The 24,734-nt window shown below is 41.7% G+C and overlaps 1 protein-coding gene across 2 annotated transcripts; it reads right to left on the bottom strand.

Annotated features, from left to right (window-relative positions):
- Positions 1 to 14,098, bottom strand: LOC105907060 (tropomyosin alpha-4 chain). Of its 2 annotated transcripts, XM_012835328.3 has the most exons (9): positions 13,706 to 14,098; positions 11,691 to 11,816; positions 4,687 to 4,820; positions 4,295 to 4,412; positions 3,693 to 3,763; positions 2,101 to 2,176; positions 1,886 to 1,948; positions 1,732 to 1,801; positions 1 to 432 (listed from the first exon to the last, which is right to left on the bottom strand). In XM_012835328.3, the coding sequence occupies exons 1-9, from the start codon at positions 13,817 to 13,819 to the stop codon at positions 350 to 352; spliced, it is 855 nt and encodes a 284-aa protein (XP_012690782.1). In that variant the 5' UTR covers positions 13,820 to 14,098; the 3' UTR covers positions 1 to 349. The 2 variants fall into 2 exon arrangements, with proteins under 2 accessions (XP_012690782.1, XP_012690784.1); XM_012835330.3 differs by lacking the exons at positions 11,691 to 11,816; positions 13,706 to 14,098 and adding an exon at positions 8,631 to 9,082.
- Positions 14,099 to 24,734: the final 10,636 nt, after the last annotated feature.

The raw sequence follows: 24,734 nt of genomic DNA, 5'->3' as shown, positions 1-24,734 counted from the left end.
GAATGTCTAGTTCGATCATGTGAAATGTTAACACATAATGTAAAGATTACTAAATTATACAAACAAATAGTGAGTCATTTGAAAACATTTTCAAAAAGAGTTGGCCAGGATTCACTGATATGGAATTCTTAGACAAAAATATAACCAATTAAAAAGTGGTTATCAGGAATGTGCACAGACATGAACTAGTGACAGCACAATGCTGGACAATTTGAAAATTGTTGTTGGAATGTTCTTTACAAAAATGAGAGACAGAGAGAGTGAGACAAAACCAGCTTTAAAAAGCTTGGAGAGTTCTAAGCTGAAAGTGGAATGCTGATGATTTGATCTCCTTGGCTCCTCCAGGTGTTTACAAGCTGTTCAGCTCCTGTAGTGTCTGGTCCAACACTTGATGCATCTCCAGGTTCTCCTCTTTTGCATGAGATAGGTTTTCTGTAGTGAAGGTTTGGTACCATTAAACACACTGATACTGACAGAGAGTATACTTTCAGGGAGATTATTGTACCCACATTTTTAAGCCATTTATAACAATATCATACATAAAATGGCTAAATCATAGTAGAAGTTTAGACTTATACTCAACAAAACTTGCAAATACTGAGTAATATTTATAAAAATCAACATATAGAAGTGTATAGAGAAATTCACATTGAAGTTAATGGTATTATGATGTGATAGGATTCTTGGTCATATTTCCCCCATGATCACTTCACTGGATGTGAAAATGTAGTATTTGTATTTCAGTTTTCACTTAAAAACAACCACTCATAAACAAAAATAACCCAAAACTAAATGTAAACTTGAATATATGCGCAAAAGGAGCAACAAATAAAAAATTATATTTCTGTGCAAAAATGTTTGAAAGGATAAGAAGCAATTTAATAAAAACAAAACGAGTGAAAACATGACCATGCATGAGTCAGAAAAAGAAACAACATTTTATTTCAATTTTATTATGGCAAGAGCAGTGAGAGAACAGAGAGAGGGAGTGGGAAAGGGAAACAGGCATTCAGGTAGAGGAGAGGGGTGGGCAGGAAGCCACCAGGCAAAGCACAACAGAGTCAAACTACTGTAAAGCCATTTACAAGGAGGTCATGTCATTAAGGGCATGATCCAGCTCCTCACTGATGGCCTTATATTTCAGCTTCTGGGCGTACAGTTCATCTACGAGGAGGAAGGGTTCAAAAGTTGACAGGTGAAGGATGACAGGGCAGAGGAAAGGCAGCAGCGCAGAGGAAACAGGAACAGGAAACAGATGAAAAAAAGAACAGAGAAAAAGACTCAAGAGAGGTGCTAAAGTCACAGGTTACCAAACAGAGAGCACAAGAACAGAGAAGAACAGAGATAAGTGCACAGTTCCAGAATGCCAGGAAATATGAAAGCCAGAGGTTAGGAAAAAAGGAATAGCTAATTCTGGACTGATCCTAGAAAGATGCAACAACTGAGCCTATATGGAGATGAAAGAATGAAATTGAAAATAAATACACCATGTCAAAATGTTGCAATGTTACTTCTACCTTGTGCCATGGCTCTGGGGCTCTCAAAAGTATCATATGAAAAATAAGATTGTAGAAGAGCCCACAGGACTACCAGACAAGAGTACCCCAATGAGAGATACTCCAGAGAGAGTGGTATCAAATAATGGTGCACCAACCCCTTTCCTGGATACTGCAGCATAGGAACACATACACCATTAGAGATACCAGAGAAATGATAGGAGACTGTTCATACCCTCTAGGTCATCGATGGTCTTTTCCAGTTTGGCCACTGTTCTCTCTGCAAACTCAGCCCGTGTCTCTGCCTGTAAGACACAGGGAAGTTTACTCACTCAGATATACACAGGGCTATTTGCATGGCTCTTCAAACGTGTTGTGCATCAGTTTACCTCTTTCAGCTTGTCAGTGAGCATCTTGATCTCCTCTTCGTATTTGTCCTCTTTCTCTGAGTACTAAAATGATAAATGATGAAACACACGTGTATGAATTTACAGAGTGTGTCTTCCATATGGATGACCAATCATGCTATCTGAAAATATTTGACTTAATTTAAATACAATAACATTTATTTAAACAAACCATACACATATTTTTTTCAATGTACCTTCTCGGACTGTGCTTCTAAAGACTTGAGGTTGTTGGTGACATTTTTCAATTCCTCCTCCAAATCTCCGGATTTACTGACAAGGACAAAGGACAAGTTATAAGTGCATCCATATTTCTATATCACCCAACATCAACGGTGAAAAGTAACTAAGTACAATTTAGAGGTAATTGTACTTTACTTGAGTTTTTTCAGTTTATGCTACTTAATACTTCCACTCCACCATGTTGTGGAGCAGAAAGTACAATATGTCCCTTTCTGCTCCACAACATTTATTTGACAACTTTGGATACTAGTTACTTTTAACAATGGATAATATAACAAACTTTTAAAATACAACACATTGTTAAAGATTAAACCAGTGGTTTCCAATCTTTTTGGCTTCTGATGTCTTACAGAAAGCAGTGTGTAGTGAGGGTCACATTTCAGATGTCTAAGAGTTGTCAAACTGTGATTTTTCTCTCTGCACATGGTAAAAGGTAGCCTGACGATGTCATACTCATAATTCTAGTCAGAATATGAGTCTGATATCGCTCCATTGGGCTGTGATTATGGGGCGTGTTTCAACCGAACCAGGAGAAAAAATGCCTCTTCGCTCAATTGGTTACCTACAACCAATCAGAACAACGTAGTATGTGACCAGGGCCAGCTGATAAATTAAACTTTTACCGGATCCCGTAGGAAGGAAGGCAAAAACATCTTTTCGATTGACAAATACCTTGATCGCGTTTCTCTGTTCCTCTTTCAAAATGAATGCACTGTCAATGTCTAAATGGACTCAAATCTATACATTTCAGCTCTCCAGCGGCAGCCATGTTTGTTGAAAACGAATTCAACTCGTGTGTTGGTGACTTGCTTGATTACGTTACTGTTGATGATCTGTCCATCATCGTATAAAGCCCGCCTTGACAATTTGATTGGTCCGGCAATTTCTGTCCGAAAATAATTTCTCCCCAATGGAGTAATGCCAGACCGAACTTCCCGACTTCAAATGTTGTGGGCGGGGCTAAGTTCGGTCTGGTATCCAGGCTAGGTAAAAGGGCCAAAAAGAAAAGAAAAACGGAGCTGGGGGAGAGGGGTACGCTCCGAATCTCAGAGATTAAAGTTGTAAATTTACCAGACAAAAAATATGGATACTCTCTGAAATTGTAAAGTCGTAAATTTGCGAAAATTCTCTGAGATTAAAGTCGTAAATTTACGAGAAAATAACTCTAGTCTAAATAGTGTTTATTTTGTCAAGGAACCACACAGCTCCACTTTGCAAGGTTGGACAACTTCATCACACCTGGCTTTTAAATTAAGTTAATAGCGGGTTATCAACATGCAAAGGCAAAACAGCGTCAATAGACTGGGCAGGCAATAGGCTGTTTCTTCCTTTCACCTTAGCCATCGAGAAATTGGAATGTTGACGCTGGACGCTCTCTGGATGCTGCCATAGGAGGTGACGTGGGCTGTGTAATAAGTTCTGTTCAAGCTTTCCTCACTTTGGTAGCCCCTCATTAACTGAGTCACAGTATTGTGTTATGTGTGTAAACACAACTCCGACAATTTCACCGAATGCTAAAAAAGGTGGGTGTGGATATGACACTTACAGCTCCGAAATCTCGGCCCTCTCTTCAGCTCTCTCCAGCTCTCCCTCCAGGATGACCAGCTTCCGGGCCACCTGAGACACAGGGCACAGCTTTCTCAAAACACAGCTCACTTTCAGAACATGACAGACAGCACAGACTGTGATGCAAGGTCAGGTGGGAGACAGCATAGCGCAGCCATGCTACATTCACTGCTGAGACACAAGTAGCTGATTATAATATAGGTAAGGTATGGACAACGATGCGGGATACAATTATTTTGATGTGGTGTTATGAGATTTGGAAAGCCCAACTTTCAACAGCTAACTGAGCATGCCATATTGCTTTCCAGCCATAGATATTGGACTCTGTACAGATGCAGATATGTAAGGGTTTGAGTCTGGATTATGAATATTTGATGATCATAAAAATTTTACTTCAGCTTATTTGCCATGCACTATGTGAGTTATTCTGACTGCATCAAATTGCTTAGATGTTAAACGAGTGTCACTCCACAACATTAAGAAAAACATCTGTGCACATTCTGGAGCGTAAACTGTCTGCCACAGGCATTTCAGGCCCTAGCTCTAAATATGATGGGCACCTCCTCCTCTCTCTCCACCTACCTCCTCGTATTTGCGGTCGGCCTCCTCAGCGATGTGCTTGGCCTCCTTCAGCTGCAACTCCTGGATCTCCATCTTCTCCTCATCCTTCATTGCACGATTCTCAATCACCTTCATACCTCTGATGGGACAGAACACACACACACAATGTTTTAGTGCATAGAGTTAGCTCATACAGTTAAGGGCTTAAATGTTCAGTTTAACACAAACTAATGTCTTTATTCTTTCATCTGTTTATATAGTGAGTATTGCTGCTTTTACAAGTGCCGAGATGTTCTGGCTTAAAGCAAACTGTATACTTTTTGGGTAAGAGAATTATTTATCATTATTACATCTTATGAGCATATAAAAGACTTGAATATGTCAATCCATTACATTCTTCTCGAAGTTTTTACCTCTCGCTCTCGTCAGCAGCCTTCTCTGCCTCCTCCAGCTTCTGCAGTGCTGTGGCTAGTCTCTCCTGGGCCCGGTCCAGCTCCTCCTCCACCAGCTGAATCCTACGGTTCAGGCCTGCCACGTCCCCCTCGGCCTGAGCACAAGGGACAAGGGACAAGGAAAACGTTTGGGGTCAGAGCAAAGTAGCGCTGGCTTCAAGGCCTTTCACAGCCAGGGAGACGTGCAAGAGTATGGTATGCAACTGACCACCTAGCACTCAATTATGCTTTACCTGCCAACATGCAGCAAAACCCATTAAGAGGTTAAGGGCCACAATTGCTGACACAAAGTTTAACAAAGGTTCCACTAAGCTGAATTAGGTCTGACAATAACCTTGGTTTTTTTTTTAAGCTAAAAGTGACAACATAATGGGAGTTTCATTGCAAAGCTCTTGGATTCCTATGTGGTGGTTCACTTATGAGTGAGTGGAGCTCAACCATGCCCTCACAAACAGGATGGCAACACACTATATCACCATGGGGAATTGGCTTTTGAGCTGCATGGGAAATAAGGGTTTTCTATGTCATCAACTGAAAAAGAAAGAATGGACCAGAATGGAGCAATTACATCCCTAAACACATATAATGCATTTCCCCTCCTTACCCTGCCCATTAATAACACTGAACTTCATATAATATTGTATTAAATATTAAATTGAATTGAACTGAATTGTATTGTATTGAATTGTATTGATTAGTATCACACTCCAGACAAAAACCTAGCGACGTGATGGCTGGATTCAATTTCAGCCTGCCTTAAAGAACTATTTCCAATAATGGTCCTGTATTTATTGAGTCTGTCCTATCTGTCTGCACTCTCTCTGTGGTGAGATTTACTTCAGTGAGTAGTAAACCAAGACCAGGCTCTGTGCCAAGGCACCTCGTCTAATTCTCCCAGATGTGGAAAACCATCATTCTTTCATACAACAGATAGACACTTAGAAACCACTTGAAAATATTCAGCACAATCATTTTAAAGTATTTTTTTGTGCGTGTTTATGTCAGAAAGGTTTGTTGTAAATGAGCCTTTATCCCAAGAGGACACATGGGCTTTCTAGCTCTCTTTCTCTCTCTCTCTCTCTCTCTCTCTCTTTCTCCCTCACTCCCTCACACACACACACACACACACACACACACACTCCCTAGATGCACTAGACTCTTCTCCAGTGTGTATTCTGCCTTAAAGCAAACTATCTACCTTTTGTGTAAGAGAGGGAGTTATTCATCATTTACAGCATATGAGCATATTAAAGGCTTGGCATTATGAGGGACTGGGTAGTCTTGAACATTCAGCTGAGGTAAATATCACAGTGTGGGAACTCCTAGTGGATGAAATAAATAAACCACTTGACCCTTAGAAACCGTCTCTGTGGACCTGGTGTAAACAAATTGGGCTGTTCCCCACGAGTGCACATCCTCTCCCACTCCTCTCTCTCTCTCTCTCTCTCTCTCTCTCTCTGCCTTTATTGTAGGGTTCGGAGGGCTGGATACGCCCCCTCCTTAGTCACCACATTCTACAGCTGCCTGGGCCAGACGCCATATATGGTAACACAGATGTTGGAGAACGCATGTGAGACTTTCACCAAGTTCCGCCGGCTGTTTCATAGAACGAAACTATCTGTTAACTCGTGATTAGAAGGGGCTAGCATGCATCACAGAGACCCTTTTAAATCACTCAAGAGAGGGCATTTGCTTACCCTGTGTTTGCCTGGGTTCAGTTTCTCAACACCAACAATACCAGCACTGTGTTGAAAGCTTTTCTTGGAAGAGTACATGACAGATTGATAGCTGTCACACTCTTAGTAGTTCATTCACTCTTGTGTAGCTGAATTGAACTTTGACCCCTGCAGCATATAAACCACTTACAGGTTAGTGCTAGTATATTATTGGGCCTTTATAAAGGCACTCAAAGCTCAACCATGGGCCTAAGGATGGATGTTTGCACTTTATGAAAATATGAAAATCCACTCGAATCTCCTGGTAGGTGATTGAAGACAGGAAACTTTTAGCATGTCTCTTCAGAAAAGGTCCGTGTATTTGAACAGAACTTTCAACTCAGAGTTCAGTAAGGCTGCAGTCACACTTTACACTATGTCAGTGAGATCTAAGTAAAATTTTGAAACAGCAGGATGTGAGTAATCGGACATTCTGTGCCTTGCTTTGACAGGTCTCCAGAGCCTGGCCTGCCAGCACAGGGTGTGTCTATGTTTCAGAGGGATCATTCAGCAGTGAGGCTATATTTAATTTAAATATATCAAAATTAAACTATGGCCGATCTATCAGAGGAGTGCTAGCATGAAGAACCTATGGACAGTTTCGGTGACATATTTACTGTATGTTCTTTACCCTGCTGGATAGATCATGTTATATTTCAACTACATTAGGGAGGATGCTTTCAGGGAATGGAGCACCCTGTTTTTTTCTCATGTCTAGATTTATGTTTTTTTCTAAGGAGGCAGAGGTTAAGGGCCACAATTGCTTACACAAAGTTTAACAAAGGCTCCACTAAGCTGAATTAGGTCTGACAATAACCTTGGTTTGTTTTTAAGCTAAAAGTGACAACATAATGGGAGTTTCATTGCAAAGCTCTTGGATTCCTATGTGGTGGTTCACTTATGAGTGAGTGGAGCTCAACCATGCCCTCACAAACAGGATGGCCACACACTATATCACCATGGGGAATTGGCTTTTGAGCTGCATGGGAAATAAGGGTTTTCTATGTGAGGGCTATTCCCTTTTGATAGATCTCCAGATCGCCAGACCTGGAAACCACATTCCCTAAAGCAGCTAAATGTCCATCAAAAGATGTTAGAGTCAATCATCTGTTAAGCTCCTGTTTTGGGTCGAAGATAATTTTGAGGTTATCCTAGGACCTAACCTTCTCCATCGAGAACTCCTCCCTTTCCACTCTCAACAGCTGCCATTGTATAGGTATTTTAGAAGTGCTAATAGGAACTGATTTAGGCACTGCTGAATAGATAGCTTCGGGAATGAAACTGGGTAATTGTTGTAGTCAGTATTAAGAGTATTTAGAGAATTTAAGAGTATTTAGAGTACTCAAAGGACCGCAGATGGCAGGAAGTGAAACAGTGTAATTTGTGATCTGCGTCACATCCTGTGGTTCCCAGGGAGATGCTATTTCCTGTCAGAGAACCTTTGCTAAGTGGACATTCATTCATTACAGACTAATTTGTGTCTTCAGTGTTCGGTCATTGCTTCCCTCCCATAACGTTGGATCAAGTCCTAACCTACATTACAAGAGCAATGAAAGCATTTTGCCGATACAATGCAAGAATAATGAGTTTATACAATGATTATCACACACTTAAGATACCATTGGCTGATTATTAGGATCTGTTAGTAAAGCTTAGATATCACTAAAGTCTCTGATTGTGATAATATTACACAATCATTTTTAACAGTTGGGTCCTAAATAAGCTCCACCTTGATTAACTGACCCTAACAACAAGAACAGTTAAACATTGTCTAACTATTGACCTATATCTGAGGTATCATTTTCATGCTCACAAGTTAAACACCTGATGATCTACATTGCAAAGACTACACCTCCATTCCTCATACCCACCCACCCACACACATACACATTTGCTTTGCAAGTATGGCCTAACAACTCTTCCAATGCAATCTGAAAAAGGGCTGACACATATTAGATTGCCTGAACGCTTTACACTGAAACATATCTTGATAAAAACTGCCTTTTTAATGCTATACAGAGCTAACATACAAGGATATAACAAAATGAGCGAACGAGGAAAAAACAGAAGTTGAGTACTGATAAAATCACGCAGAGAAGCGTGCAGAGGCAGTGGGATTGTAAGGAAAAAGAAGAAAAGAAAGCAGGGAAAAGAAGAACTGAGGTTGGCTCGAAAGAAGTCTGCCCTCACTTTTTCACGAAGGTCCCGTTCATTGTCCAGTTCTCTCTGCAAAAGTTGGGCACGGTCTTCTGCATCGTCAGCCTGCTGCTGTAAAGTCTGGATTTTTCTTTTCACCGCGTCCAGTGAAGTCACACCTGTCATTGTCGTACTAATTGGATAATACTGAGTTTATACAAGGAATACAAAATGTTTCTGGCAAAAACCGACCAGCCAAATCCTCAAGAATAGGTTTAGTCAGATTCTGTCGACGATGTAAGTCTTGTCTTTTTTCAGTACGCAAGCAGGAATAACCTGAGAAAAGTGCCGCCTTTCCAGATGTTTGCTACGACCTAATTCGAAACGAGATGCTACACTGTTATTCTATCTAGCAGCTATTTTCCATTTGCCATTCAATCTTTTGAACGTGTAGTGGCTGCATTGGAGAAGCTCTAGGAGAATGAGGAAGCATGGAAAAGGGGTAGGAGTCTACAAGAAAGTTATGGCTAAATCCTCCAATCCTGGGAAGAAGTTGGTTTCAGATGACATCACGGACAGAGGAGGGGGATGGGGTTCCTGTTTGATTTTTTTCCTACGAGGCGTTTGGATTCTCTTAGTAATTTACTGATTGTTGAACATATTTGGAGTGAAAGGGATGGTCTGAAGGGATTTTTTTTTACCAGTCTCCTTGTCTATAAAGGTAGGTTTATCGGTGTCAGGGCAAAGTAGGCTATTAATAATGCCTGAAAACTCTGAACAAACAGACATTAAGTCACATAAAAGACGAGGATCCACCTAATACTCACCTATATGAGTTAAACTGAAAATCTCCTCCTGCTATTGTCTGTGAGTGTCATTGTGGCACTCCGTAAAAAATACACAAACAAACACACCTGGCATTCCAGCCCAAATCTCCAACCTGTGGAATGTTAATTCATCTCTCTTGTTGGCATTCCCTGCAGCCATGGGGCGGCGACACACACCTATCATGCTCTGTCTCTCTCTCTTGCTCTCTCCTTCTCTCACGCTCTACCTTTAGTAAACTGTTGCGTTATTGGCACTGGATGACATAATCAGTGGCTGCATAAGACTGCCAAGAGTATAATCAGTAGTTATATTGACTCAACCTTGCCATCAGCAGTTTATACAGCAGCTTTGTTTGGCACACTAATGGCTGTCGAGGCTGCAGACTTGCAATAGATGTAAACTTACTCCGCAATAAATAGCACCTAATAATTCATGTCTGCCAAGCACCAAATCCAGACCAGAGTGACAAAAGTATGTATGCGTCTGTGTGTGTGTGTGTGTGTGTGTGTGTGTGTGTGTGTGTGTGTGTGTGTGTGTGTCAGGGTGGGTGATATGAGTGTACAACAAGCAAGAGAAGTGATCTTGAACAGTGATCTGCTAATGAGCTTCATCAGTAATGCATGGTTCGATGTGACTAAAACAGGCCAGAGCTCCTCTTGAGCATAAGTACAGGAAGCACTTTGATAAACAGCATGAAGGCACTGTCACACATCTGCCACAGAGCCTGCCAAGATTATTCAATTAAAAGCCATCTCTGCTGCTCTGTGTGGAGACTGAGCCAAAGCACAGTGTTTGACCAACCTAGTCCACTCATAAGGTCAGCAGGTAAACCTGTCCCCATGGGTGCTGTGTGTGTATATTTATCCTCACTGTAGGTAGGCTACGGTATGTGTGTTTATTTTTTTTTCAATGGGAAATGGAGGTTCAGGAGCATTTCGAATATTTCTCTAACATGGCTCTAACACCCCCCACCCTCCCGACCACCACCACCAGCGGAAGTGCTCTCTCCACGTTGGGCTCTCTGGACAGACGGCTGTTGGCTGTGCTGTTTGCTTTAGCTGCATTCCTGGCATTCCTGTGTGGCTGCTGAGGCATGGTGGGGCGGGGCCCCGTGGCTGGGACTGGGGCTGGATACAGCCTTCAGGCAGCTCCAGGAGCAGCTCCAACCCTTATCCCACACACTCAGGACACAATCAGTATGCCCTCAGAGGCTGGTCTGGGGTCAGCTACGGCATCAACCAGACAGTGGGAAGGCATTGCGGGGGTTTGTTGCTAAATCAATAAGATAGAGCTGATATTTTCATATTCAAATAATCGGAAAGTTGAGCACTGCATTTGGAGACATCAAAAGTGAAATGTGCTAATGCATGATAATTCATCGTTAGACCTTGTTAGTTAGTGTATGTGTGTATGTGTGTGTATGCATGCTCAAGTGTGTCCACAAGTGTCATGCCTGTGTGTGTTTATGTATCCACCTTGGGGGACTCATGTTCTCACTATGCATGTTCAGAGAATTGCTGCAATATATATATTGAGATACTTCTGTTTTCTAAGTTACCTCTTTAACTCAGTTACCGTGTTTGCAAACCACAATGAACATTGGATGTTTTTTTTCTTTATTCCCCTGCATAGCTGTTGACAGCCTGGCTATGATCAAAGGCCTTCCATGCCAGGTAATTAACCTGTCAGGCTGTGCATTCCCTGTGCATCCAGCTGCAACTGTACTGGAGCTAAAGGGGCTCACTGAAAACAAAGCTGTGTGTGATATTCTTTGTGGTCTATTCCAGCACCATACTACTGCTTTGAACTGGGCACACTTACATTTTTACCTTTGTGTTGTCTCCTAGCACTCCTGCTTCTCTAAAATTAGATGTTTTAAGGTAATCACGTTTCACGTGATCAATTAACTTCTAAATAGACTGTGGTATAGAGGATACTGGCTAGAGTGAAGACACGAAAAAAACAAAGTTCCAAGAAATGTTGGAGAAATGAGCCCAACAATAGAGTGAAATACTTGCACACTAGACTGGCACCTTTATACATTTTGGTAAGTCTGAAATGAATAAAAAGACCTTTCTTGAAGATTCTTCTGTTTGTCATTTCTGTTGTGAAAGAGCATCCTCAGGCCAAGGACATTCAGACAGACAGACACAATCACAATCATCCACTTTCCTGTCACGGATACAGTGATGCTCACTCAGTCTATCTTATTTGCACCTACGATAAAGGCATTATCCATCTGTGAGTTCCAGTGACATTTCCCTGTTCTGCTACAGTGATACTCACATCAGTGGCCTGCTTCTCAGACAGTTCCAGCTTCTCCTGAGCATCCTTCAGAGCCTCTGAGAACTTGTCCAGCTCATCCTCCGTCCCCTTCATCTTCTTCTGCAGGCCAACCAACTCCTCCTCCAGCTGAGAGACAAAATGAAAGTGACAGTTAGAAATGATCTAATCAACATAAAGGTATTTTTTTTTATTATTGTTGTGTGGTCTGTGGAAGGTGAGAGAAACAACTGACAAATTTCAAATAAAATATGTAGTCCTTAGGGTAAAGAGCTATACCAGTGTACCTAGCGGAGAAATCTCCCTGCCCATTGGAATATCTTTAGTTATACATTTTAGATTTGAACCATACCTGACTTGACGTTTGTTCTCATCTTTAAGAGATTCAGTAGGGTTTAGCTGGACCCTGCTTCACCTGATGCAAGGGAATTACTAGTTTTTCAAAAAAAAACTGCAACAAAGTTTTAATTCAAAATGTAATTACAAAATATAATTAATTTATACCCATGATGTGGTGAAGGCAAAAAGTGTTGTCTCAAAGTTGTGGATTGCATGTATGACAAATAAACTATAGATTTGAACATTTGCCAAAGATTAGCTCTACTTGAATGTAATGCACTGCAACCAGCTTATTGTCCAGTCCTCACTGGCAAAATTATTTAAATTATGCTTGCTGCCTACTTTCACCTCATGGGCTCATACACACATGTCATTAGGGTTGTCTTTAAAGGTCAAAGTTCAACTAAGCTGAGGTTATTATAAAATAACTATGTCTGATAATCCCCTCGGATGCTAAAGGGTTTTACACTTTTTCTGACTTCTTGTCTATAACATATCGACCTGCCAGTCCTCATCTCTGGATGCTGAATACCTGTCATACCTCTGGTCTTAAAGGGACAGGAATGTGTGAGAATCTGCTGAGCACAGACTCAGGAAAAAAAAAAAACCTTCCTGACTTACAAGTGACTCAAATGTCCACCTCATAAAATAATGTTTCGACAAGCCCTTTTAGCCTCAAACCAGGACACAAAACAAGCCAATACTCTGCCCTCTCTACTTCCATAGAACTCTCACAAAATAAGAGTCTTCTAAATAAGGGCATGTAGGGAGAGAAAGCCAGAGAGAGAGAGAAAAAGAGAGTAGGGGAGAAACAGAGCGAGTGATAAGCAGTGGAGCTGTGGAATGTTCTAGAATTGGAATGCTGAGTGACGCCACAGTGCACCCCAGAGCCCTTTAACTAGCACCAAAGTGAGGCCTGGACTGGCAGCAGCTGACATTGCTGGGTTTTATTCCGGGTGAGCTCCACCCTCTGGGCACCCCACTGATGCAGTGTGGCTGATGCCAGCGCAACGCTGCGTTGAACCATGCTGCTGCTCCCACTGTGTCCCATCTCCATCAGCGACTGCCATTAGGGTTCACTCACTGGGGAAACGTATGGTGTATGCCACAGGAACATACTTCACATTCTGCCTGACTCTTGCCAACACTTCAAATGTTCACCTTATGTGTGCTGATGACTGACTTGACTCCCCAGTCCTAATGAAACAACTGTGTTGAGGATCCTGGCTGGCAAATTAGGATGTTTTAAGTGGCCTCACTGAAGCAGTATCTCAAAAGCAGATAAGCGAGAAGTCTGGTGCAATTACAGGAATATACAGTCAGCAGAAACTGGACGTTCTGTCTCGGAGCTTATGGATCTTTTGCTAACAGTGGATTTAATAACTGAACTCCTCCTGATGTTAAAAACATAACATGAACATGATCCAAGTTTTCGAACATGTCATGAAGACCTAAAACAATGTCAAAGATCAGTTGATGCTGTGACTAAAACTCCTCAACAGCAATGTGTACTGCCTTATAAAGCACCCCAGTTCAAATTCCTCTCTTCTTAATTCATTAAAATCCTGAATATCTTTCTTCACTCTGTGGATTTCAGTTCTTAGCTGCCTGTGTAGTCATCCGTACATCTTCACCCTTCACCACACCAACCCCTCTCCGTCATCCTCCCATCATCTCACCTGCTTGCACTTGTCCTCCGCCGCTTTCTGCTCCGACTCTGCCTGCTCTGCCCGGTCGATGGCATTCTCCTTGTCCAGCTTCAGCATCTGCATTTTCTTCTTAATGGCCTCCATTTTTGCTTCTTTAATTAATCAAGCTGACGAACGAGAGGAAAAGGAATAGAAGGACAGAGAGCTAGAGAGAGAAAGTGAGAGAGAGACCGAGAGGTATGGGGTAGAAGAGCCTAGTAGTAGCAGTTGGATGTACTGCCTTCTCGGACAAAAGCGCAGAGAGAGTGAAATTACACAGCCAAACTGTCAAACAGAGGGGCCAATACAGCCACGAGGAGAGAGGGAGTGAGAGAGAGTGAAGGAGAGAGAGAGCGAAGGAGAAATGAGAGTCGAGTATGCAGACTGATATGCGATGCTGCTTTCAGTGGTTTAAAGCCGAGGTTGTGGCCACTGCCAAGGTCCCCGATGACCCCCTCCTCTCCTGTATCCCTTCAACCCCCCCCCCCCCCCCCACTACCACCACAGACCAACCCTAGAACATACAGTACCCCCCCCAACCCTTTCTAAGGAATAACTGGGGCAGCACCCTTGTGTATGGACCTTAGCTCAGGTCCTTATTTGGGTTGTGATGGTTTGTTTATAGTGGTTGAGGAGGGCTGTGAGGGAAAGGAAAAGGTCTTGATGCTGTATTTAACCTGCACCGACCACCTGATGCGAAAATGTATAGTAGGTTTGATCCAACCGGCAAGAGGAAAAAAGTCTGGTGAGGCTGAATTTTAAAAGACTGAATAATCCTGTGATCAGACTCGAAATGAAGTTTAAATGCCAGGGTTTCCAGCCTTTGCCTCTTGAAGACCTTCATGATGGCAGAGTGAAAGTTCGTTCCACTGCAGATGCTTCATGGTTTCCTTCAATCTCAGTCCCAGCACGGAGGAATGCAGAAATTAATGGTAATAACAGGATTGGTTAGAGCTTTAAGAGGGTGAAAAGTTTTCCCTTCCTCCTCTTGAAAGGGAAAAAAAAGTCCATGGAAAAAAGCCTCCTCATGAGCCAAGCAAAAGTGAAAATGTGAACCTTGTATTCGATCCCAGCTTCACCTCTCTGAAACCATGCAAAGCATCGCACATCGCCACTGATTCTGTTTTTATTGTCTTTCAAGGTTCAGAGAATTTATTTAGTTGATGGTTCATATTTTGTGAGTAGGAAGTGTGTCTGTAAATCTTGCAAAATGCTTTGAGGTATTTTCCATACATTCGTTAACACCACTGGGAATATAATGTCTGCAGTAGGCAAATGTGTGCTCAGGTATTTGTCATGCATACTTAATTGTTTGAAATGACGTGGCAAATGGGCTTCCCCTTGGGTAGGAGTTCATTTTTCTCATAGCTTCTGCCATAACTCACTGACATCAGCTGTGGAAAATGGAATATAACTAATACAATATTAAGATGATGTACTGTAATAGTCAACACACACAATTCATTATTACAGTCATTTCATTATCCATATATTAAAACTGACATTTACTTTGAGATTATGGTCACAGGATTCACTGCTTTGTTACCAAGCAAGTATTACCATTAAAGACAATGGAGAAGTTGAAAGATTTTTGGTGCTCTCACAGAGTGAAACGAAGTTCACGAATAGACCCCCAAAATCTTGCTGCAGCTAATGACGCTGAGGTGTAATATAACATAAAGGCATAATACCAAGATCTACATTTTAAAAGGCACCAGGGCAGCAGCGCTGAGGTTGTTGGGAGGAGACTTTTCCCTGCGGTGGTGGCACTGGTAGTGCATTCTCCTCCCTCAGCCTTCCTGCTCAGTGTTCACCAGTGGAGCAGCTGCTCAGTCCAAAAATACAGAAGCATAATGTAATGAAAGATCCAAGGCGAGAACAACCCCAGTGGATAATTGCCAAAAGAATGTTGTTTACACAAGCAACGAAGGCGCTTTCAAAGGCCTCATGCTAGATTAGAGTGGGGTACTACGGCAACTGCAGACTCACCCATTTAGGATATTACGGCGTTGACACCAGTCAAGGAGCTTTGTTGCTGCAACACTGTACTCAATACTCAACAACACTCATTCCTATCTGATAATGGTCCAAGACCTATTCAAGTGTTCTTGAGTGATGACTGCGGTCAGCTGCTGTTTAGATGCTAATGGTTTAGAGATTGTTAACAGCAAATATGCTGCAGTGAGTTTTGAGCATTCATGTTGCATACCACATATCAGCACTGGATTTTCATAATCTCCCTCTGTGAACACAAGAAGTTACATTCAAGTGTTCACAACTCAGAACTTTAGTAGCCTAAAACAAGATGAACCACGTGTTTTGTGATCAGACTGCATAACTGGGGGTGCTGTGGTTTAGCTGGGTTTTCTGACAAGCTCAGAAGCCTGGAGCTCCAGCTGACACTTTAGATGGATGGCCCTTGACCCTGGAAAAGTGCACACCTCTGTCTTGTTCGCAGAGATCAGAGATTAGCTTTCTTTAGCATGAATTACAGAAAGTGGTGCGATCCTAACACCTGCTAGCAGCAGACAGTGGCACATACTTGCCACGACACAAGGATCATTCCCAAACCTGGGGTAATGGTGAAAAAGTGTCTGTCTGTCTGTCTGTCTGTCTGTCTGTCTGTCTGTCTCTCTCTCTCACACACACACACACACACACATGCACGCATTCACGCTGCTTACTCCAGAGGTATTTGCCAAGAGGATTTCAGTGTCTGCGGAGATGAGGAATGTCCCACTATGCTGTGAGTAAATATGGCCTTTTGTTGATATATCTTTATGGTAATAACAGGCAATATGTCAGTAGTGGCCATGTTGTTTTTATACTTAAGTCCAAAGGCCAGAGAGACAAAAAGGGCTTTGGTGGAGATGGCCTTTTCATAATGTCATCCCCTCTGTGTCATATCACCCTAGGAATGCCGAGTTACATTCTGCCACAAACTTACTTTCAATGTGCTACTTCCTCTAACTTTGTAGATCCCCCACTGACCACAGCCTATCATGCTGCACAAGATGACTAATGGGTGCGTAGAGCACAAGGACTGTGCTAAATTGTGAGTGGGTGCTAACCCACAGGCTGGGTCTGTAGGCCTACGCAAAAAGCTGCTTGTCTGCATGGTTTTGTTTAAGCTTGCGACTTTAGCCTCAGAGTGAAAAATATTACAGTAAGTCACAGCCCATTCCATTGTGCAAGTGATATCTGTAGTGTTTTCTCACATTACTAATGTTCAAACCTGAGCTTTACCACACTTTAATAATGTCTCCATCCTCTAGTATAACAAGTAGATGTCTTCTTTTATTTCATGAAATAGTGAGGAGCCTTAAGTTTAAGACGTGAATAAGGGAGAGCACATTCAGATGAGCCTTGGGAGTGATTTGAGAAATCTTTGAGAGAGTAGAAAGAGAAGGTTGTAGCAATAAAGAGAGAGTGACAAAGAGAGAGACAGAATGACAGAGAATGAGAGAAAACGGGAGAGAATGTTATGAGAGAGAAAGCTGTGGAAAGAGAGAGAAAGGAAGTGTGTGTGAGAGGGGGATCGGTACACTCGCTCTAACACTGACAGGGTAATCAGATCCCTCCCACAGGAAATACAGCTCAACTCCTCGTCTCCTTTTATGGTAAGAACTCCCCAAAAAGAAGCCTGGTCGCCGTGGGAATACTGCTGAGATAAAAACTGCCTCCGAGAGTGGATGGACTCAGAAGATCCCCGATGCCCAAAGGAAAACTATCATCAGAACGACTTCATAAAGTCTGCTCTGTGGAGAACAGACATAATGAACTGTGCGAAGTCTCTCAGGTGAAAAGAGTAATGAATCAAAAGTCTAGTATGTGAATGGATGGAACCAAAAAGTAAAAGCGTACTGTCAAGAAGGAAGATTGAACACTTCCCTGGATAATTAGAGTAGGTCTGTAAAGGGAATGTAAACACTGAATCTTGGCAAAGGCCAAAAGCCAGAGCCATGTAAACTACACTGAGATCTGTGTGTCCTCACAACCTCTCTATAAAGCTGCTCTTCAGAACAGTTTGGTACAAATTAATGAGATTTAGTACACATGAATGTGTGCCACTTTAGTTTAGTAAACATGAATGAGATTTAGTACACATGAATGTGTGCCACTTTAGTTTAGTACACATGAATGATATTTAGTACACATGAATGTGTACTAGTTTAGTTTAGTACACATGAATGAGATTTAGTACACATGAATGTGTACTAGTTTAGTAAACATGAATGAGATTTAGTACACATGAATGTGTACTAGTTTAGTTTAGTTTGATACACATTTGCACTGCAAGGTTTAAATGTGTGCTAATTTGTTTGGTAGGTTTCAGAGGAATGTTGACTTGCAGCGTGTAAAAGAACGAAAGGTCTGTTAAGTTTAATTGTCTTGCATGTTTTACGACTGTACATCACATTTGGGTCTTTAGGAATTCTCTCTTCACAGGCAAAACAATATGACCTTTAACAGCTCTCAATATGAATAAACTCTTAGGTCTTGACAGCAGGGGTTGCATGTGGAACTTAAGCCAAGCAAAAGATTGGATAGAGTTATAGTGGGGGAGTTGTCTCTCTGTCAGGGAAGAAGAAAGAGAAGGATAAGAGGGGAGAGAGAGGAGTGATGTACCCGCAGTATGGGACCTGCGAGTGAGCCAAAAGCCTGCCAGCAGCCAAGACTGGCACAGAGCTGGCCCAGATCCGGTGGAATCATGCCAGATCTGCTATCTGGGAATATTTACTTGTTCAAAGTGTTCCCTATATCTCTCTCTCTCTCTCTCTCTCACACACAAACACACAAACACACACATAGACAGAGAACTCTCTCCCTCTCACACACACACACACACACACACACACACACACACACACACACACACACACACACACTCACACAAAGAATTCTGTCTTACTCCCAGTACTTATTCTAACTCTTCTAACTCTTTCCCTCGATTCCATGTTTTCCTCTGTCTGTATGTGTCCCTCTCTCCTCTCCACAGGTTTCCCATTCTTTCTTTCTCCCTTCTCCCTCGCCCCACCTCTGTCTTCTCTTCGTGTTTTCTTTTTCTTCAGAAAGGTCAGATCGTTATCTGATTTATCTTGCTGTGTACCACTTGTAATTCATAATGGCTGTGTGACAGCTCGATGAACTCCAGCTCCAGTTCAACCCATAACCCCCTTCTCCACCCTCCCACCTCCCCTTTATGACTAAATGCCTGCAGTGTTTCTGTATGTGACGGAGAAGCACCCAGACAGTAGCTGTGCTGTAGGCCAGATCAGGGCTTCATCTGGGTCCTGTCTGGCGTGTGCCTGTCTGGCAGATAAGGGAGTGATCAGGCTGCCAGATCTACTCCACATCCAATAGCTTTGTGTGAGTAAGACACACACACACACTCTCTCTCTCACACACACACACACACACACACACACACACACACACACACACACACACACACACACACACACACACACACACACACAGAGAGAGAGATGATAAGCATGAGTAAATCTTCACACAGATTTTTGATGTTTGCTGGTGCTGTCCTGTTTGATGCAATTTTTGTGACGTCATTAAAATCGGGCAAGATAAGGCCAATATTAATGTGGCTAGTTCACCCAAAGGAGGGTGGGGTGGGGGGTACTTTTGAGACGCCACTGAAGAATGTGCCAGAGATTAAACATGTTCGCTTTTTGTGTGATGAAAGTGACCACAGTGGGCAAATCAAGGATGACACATAGCGACTTGGCTCCTTGGTGTACATTCTTGTACTCTTACAAAGACATGGGTGGTTATTACTGTTTAAAAACCTTTATTAAGTTCCTTAGCAGTAAAACAGTATTTTTGTCCACTTTCCAATGCAGCACTTATGATTGATTATGTAAATCAGTGATATCGAATTTTGGCTGAGAATGTTTTGAACTGGGTGAATAACCTTTCATGAAAAGTGTTTTATGCATTTTAAAATGCCTAAATATACTTTAATGGGTCATAAGAATGGCAGGAATTCTCTGTATTTCCTTCTTGAGAGTATGGATTAGATCATGGTCCAATTGGACAAACAGATTCTGTCTATCGTTTCTGGCTGAAACAGGGCTGGTCAACACAAAATCAACACTGAAGCAGTACCACCACACCAGGAATCTCCAGCAGCTAAACTGGTGATACCAGCCAAAGACCAAAGTTTGTACAAAGCTGTCTTGGGGTCTTTACAAAGCTGTCTTGGGGTCATGCAGGGCTAACACACACACACACACACACACACACACACACACACACACACACACACACACACACACACACACACACACACACACACACACACACACACACACACACACACACACACACACACACACACACACACACACACCCACACAACCACACCTTCAACATATGAGAACAACCATATTCCCTGTGCTGGGTGTTTTGTGAGTAATGATGTCTGTATTAGCACTGACCAAGTCTTCCCTTAATCACCCCTATTTAAAGAGCTGTGGGTTGGCTGGGAGGAATCTGCTGTCTACATCTGGGTCTCCCAAAGCTGAATCAGGATCCCCAGGATGGCCACACAAGGAACCGCCCCAGGCACAAATAGATGGAGACCCACAGCACGCATACATATCACTCTACAGCCACCAATGTCAAAGCTGTCTGTAAAAGCACTGTGAAAGAAATGCTCTTGATGTGATGGTAGATAAGTAACTTACATAAATAATTACATACATACACTTCTACATACATACAGACATATACAGATATTCATTCATACATACATACAGTACATTCATTATGTTAATTATGTTAATTAATTAATTCATACATACATACATACATACATACATACATACATACATACATAAATACTTAGCACTGTTTTACAGTTTAGATGAGAAGTTGTGCAGCATTGTTTCATAATGATGTATTAAGCCATTTCCAGTGAACAGAGGTGTGTTTCAACAGGGGTCTGATTTCCCCAACAGAGGAAGGAGCAGAGTCTGCCCAATGGGCTGACTAGTACTGACTGCAGGGTGACTGCAGAACCATGAGTGGTGGCCTTAGTCTGACTCATTGCAAAGAGAACCAGAAGTATGGTCAAATGTATCACATTTACAGTTTTTCTCGATTGCTAACACACATTTTTTGAAAGCATGCCTCGTTTCCTCAAAACTCTAAACACAAATCCCAAAACCACTCACACAAAATGCAAAACCCTTTATATATCCTGCAAAAGGCAACTTTGCTTTCAAAACAGTGTTATGTCACCTCAAAAGGGTACTTTGTTTTCTAATGACAAACACAGCCCATTATATGAGTAGACATTCTAAGCATCGATTGAACACTGATGTGCTCAATGGAAAACACTACTATGAAATGGGAAAACACCAGTAAAGGCCTTATCAGGAACATTATGTTACTATACGCTTACTCCTGTAGTAAAATATAACTGTATAATGTTTTTACGCAAATATAAAACAACACACAAATATACAGTAACAACTAAAATATTTCTTTATTTTTTCCAAAAGTGCTGTAGCCTATACATCACAGCAAACACAAATGAATGTGTAAATGATTTGCACAGAACAAACAATAGGATATAGGCCAGTACAGTCAACAAAAAAAAGAAAGAAAAATGTAAAATAAAAAAGGACAAAAAACTACTGCATCCTGTTCTAGCTCAAGACAATATTGACAATGTGCTATCAGAAATAGACCTACACAGTGTTGTGAATGTTGTTGCATTTTGTGTGAGTGGTTTAGGGATTTGTGTTTAGAGTTTTGAGAAAACGAGGCATGCTTCATGTGTGTAAGCAATCGAGAAAAACTGTAACATTGGATTGGATTGCAATACAGTACAGTAATGTGTCAGTGCTGATAGGACGCAATCAGTTGTGGAAATGTATATGACTTACTTGCACATAGTCATAGCATAACTGTTTGACTGTCAGAGTTTCTGACAAAAGGCACCCTGTACACCTGCTTTATTCTCAAGGTGTTCCGCCTTAGGCTCACTGTATTGATGTTTAGGAATTAGTCTTGGTCATCAATGGTTGCACTTTGTATTTGTTTACGTAATTTTACAGATACAGTACAATGGAAAATACAAGAATACTATGCTCCTGATAAGGCATTCAAACTAGTGTTTTCCTGTCATAGTAGTGTTTCTTACCTATTCCCTCTTCTGAATGTCCAGAGAATGGATGCAACTGAGAAGCGGCTTATATTTGGTTGAACCCTCTGGCCAGCCTCCTGCATGGTCAAACCATGGTTGACCACAGGGTTGACCACAGTGGCCCGAATCTCATCAGAGATAATGGCTCTCCTTCTTGCTCTTTCTCTTCATCCTCTTCCTCCTCCTCCTCCTCCTCTTACTCTCACTCCTCTGCCTTTCTGATCACCTCTCACTTCAATGTTGCCATCAATTGTTCTCCAAACCAGGAGCTAACCTGTGGCCATCATATTGCTAAAGCTTTGATTCCAAATTGCACAACAGCCTTGGAAATGGAAGTTTTGCCAATTGAATAGCAGTGTGTTCTGTCTGAACACAAGGAGGTTTTGGCATTGATGAAGTGTGCAAAGTAGAGAGGATGGTGTTTAGTGTTTTGAAGAAAGTGCGGTTAACAATTTAAATTTGTGTCTAAAGCAGATAATTGTGTGTTGTGTTTTGAAGAAAGTGCGGTTAACAATTGAAATCTGTTTCTAAAGCAGATCATTGTGCTTATAGTTTAGCAGAATTGGTTTAGGGAGTTGGCACATGAGTTACAGGTTGTGGTCATTGTGCCATAAGTTCCAGTTTTTGAATGTAATACAAAGTGCAACCATTGATGACCAAGACTAATTCCTAAACATCAATACAGTGAGCCTAGCCACAGCGGACTGTGTTCTAAGGCAGGGGTCTTCAACCTTTTTCAGCCCAAGGACCCCTTGGCTGAGAGAGACACTGAGCAGGGACCCCCACCCCCGCCGCCCCAAATTTGGGCCTGATATTCATATAATTTATTTGTAACTAAGTGTCAGTCACACACACACACTCCCCTACACATGTTTGAACAGAATTACAAATCATCTGTGACACACAACTCGTTTCAATTTATTCTGTTTATTATTGACATTTTTTCTTCCTTACAGTTAGCCATCACTCTGTATTCAATTAGGGAGGGACAAAGATTTGAGTAGCTTGAGAAGCTTAAGTATGGATGAAATATCTCATACCTAGTGAGAGATCTGACGTTTGAGAATTCATCATTCATATCTTTGGCAACAATATTCTCCCTATGAAGCATGCAGTGCGTCATACATGGCTCTTGCACCGTCTGTGCACATCGCGACATATTTTGGCCAGGGTATATCATGTTCACGGAAAAAATTGTCGATCACTTTGAAAATCTCTGAACTTTTTTTACCTCCAGGCATCTGCTTACAGAATCGAAATTCCTCCTGCATCTCATTTTGGTCGACAAATCACAAAAAAGCTAAAAGCTGAGCGTCGTTTGACACATCGGTGGATTCATCTAATTGTAGTGCAAAATAATCTGCCTTCGGGAGTTTTGCGACTAGTAGTGCCCTCACATCAGCTGCCAATTCATCAATAGGGTGGGCATTGGGATGCTTTTCAGTTTTTTTACGTACTCATCCTTCCCAAACATTGTTTTGCACATATCACTAGCTGTTGGCAATATTAAACTTTCCGCAATTACGTATGGCTGTTTGGTCTGAGCGACACGTATGCAACTTGATAAGAGGCTTTTAAAGCTAGCTCGCACACTTTGGCTGATTATCTCATCAAGGTCTGCTGGCCCTCAAAAGATTTTAAACGGGAAATATTAAATGTTTTTTTCTTTCAAGTGAGCATGGGTTGTCTTTGAGTGACGTTGCAGCTTTGATGGTTTCATAGTTTCGTTTGATAGCACGGAAGAGCAAACCACGCACACTGCTAATTCTTCACCATCGGTCTCTTTGTAGGTGAAGGCAAACTTCAGATAATTCTCTGAATATTTACGTGTCTTCTCCCGTTTGCGCTTTTGGCTGTTCATGTTGGCATCCTCTGAAGGTAGATAATCTGAACCGCCATCAGTGGTGTCTGACGAGGAGCTTTTGTTCAGAGAAATTACAAAACGATCAATTATTTCAAATTGTATGGTTATGGCAGGTAACGTCTTTTGGCACCAGATAGCTAAATGTAGCTAAAAGTGCATATGTTGCCATTATGATCAAATGATCGCGTGAAGACTCATGGGTAGCCTATGTATTATTTTTAAGGAATGGAAAGCAATTTTTACGTTCTGTTTATATTTATGTAGTCTTTTGGACGTTGTAAATTTTTGGAAGAGGGAAAAATGCTTCAAGATGAAATCATTCGCGGACCCCCTGCAGTACCTCTGCGGACCCCCGGTTGAAGACCTCTGTTCTAAGGCGGAACACCTTGAGAATAAAGCAGGTGTACAGGGTGCCTTTTGTCAGAAACTCCGACAGTCAAACAGTTATGCTATGACTATGTGCAAGTAAGTCATATACATTCCCACAACTGATTGCGTCCTATCAGCACTGACACATTACTGTACTGTATTGCAATCCAATCCAATGTTACAGTTTTTCTCGATTGCTTACACACATGAAGCATGCCTCGTTTTCTCAAAACTCTAAACACAAATCCCTAAACCACTCACACAAAATGCAACAACATTCACAACACTGTGTAGGTCTATTTCTGATACAACATTGTCAATATTGTCTTGAGCTAGAACAAGATGCAGTAGTTTTTTGTCCTTTTTTATTTTAAATTTGTCTTTCTTTTTTTTTGTTGACTGTACTGGCCTATATCCTATTGTTTGTTCTGTGCAAATCATTTACACATTCAGTTGTGTTTGCTGTGATGTATAGGATACAGCACTTTTGGAAAAAATAAAGAATATTTTAGTTGTTACTGTATATTTGTGTGTTGTTTTATATTTGAGTAAAAACATTACACAGGTATATTTTACTACAGGAGTAAGCGTACAGTAACACAATGCTCCTGATA

This window comes from Clupea harengus, chromosome 22 (assembly GCF_900700415.2).
Source record: "Clupea harengus chromosome 22, Ch_v2.0.2, whole genome shotgun sequence".
Taxonomy (NCBI): Eukaryota; Metazoa; Chordata; class Actinopteri; order Clupeiformes; family Clupeidae; genus Clupea; species Clupea harengus.
This window is presented reverse-complemented; position numbering and strand designations above follow the sequence as displayed.

Bases quoted from the DNA above. Each gene is read 5' to 3' on its own strand.
- LOC105907060 (XM_012835328.3), bottom strand. From the start codon at position 13,819: ATGGAGGCCATTAAGAAGAAAATGCAGATGCTGAAGCTGGACAAGGAG. The intron at 11,817-13,705 runs GTGAGATGATGG...TTTGTCTCTCAG, and splicing joins CGGAGGACAAGTGCAAGCAG to CTGGAGGAGGAGTTGGTTGG. The intron at 2,177-3,692 runs GTAAGTGTCATA...TGTCCTTGTCAG, and splicing joins AGGGCCGAGATTTCGGAGCT to TAAATCCGGAGATTTGGAGG.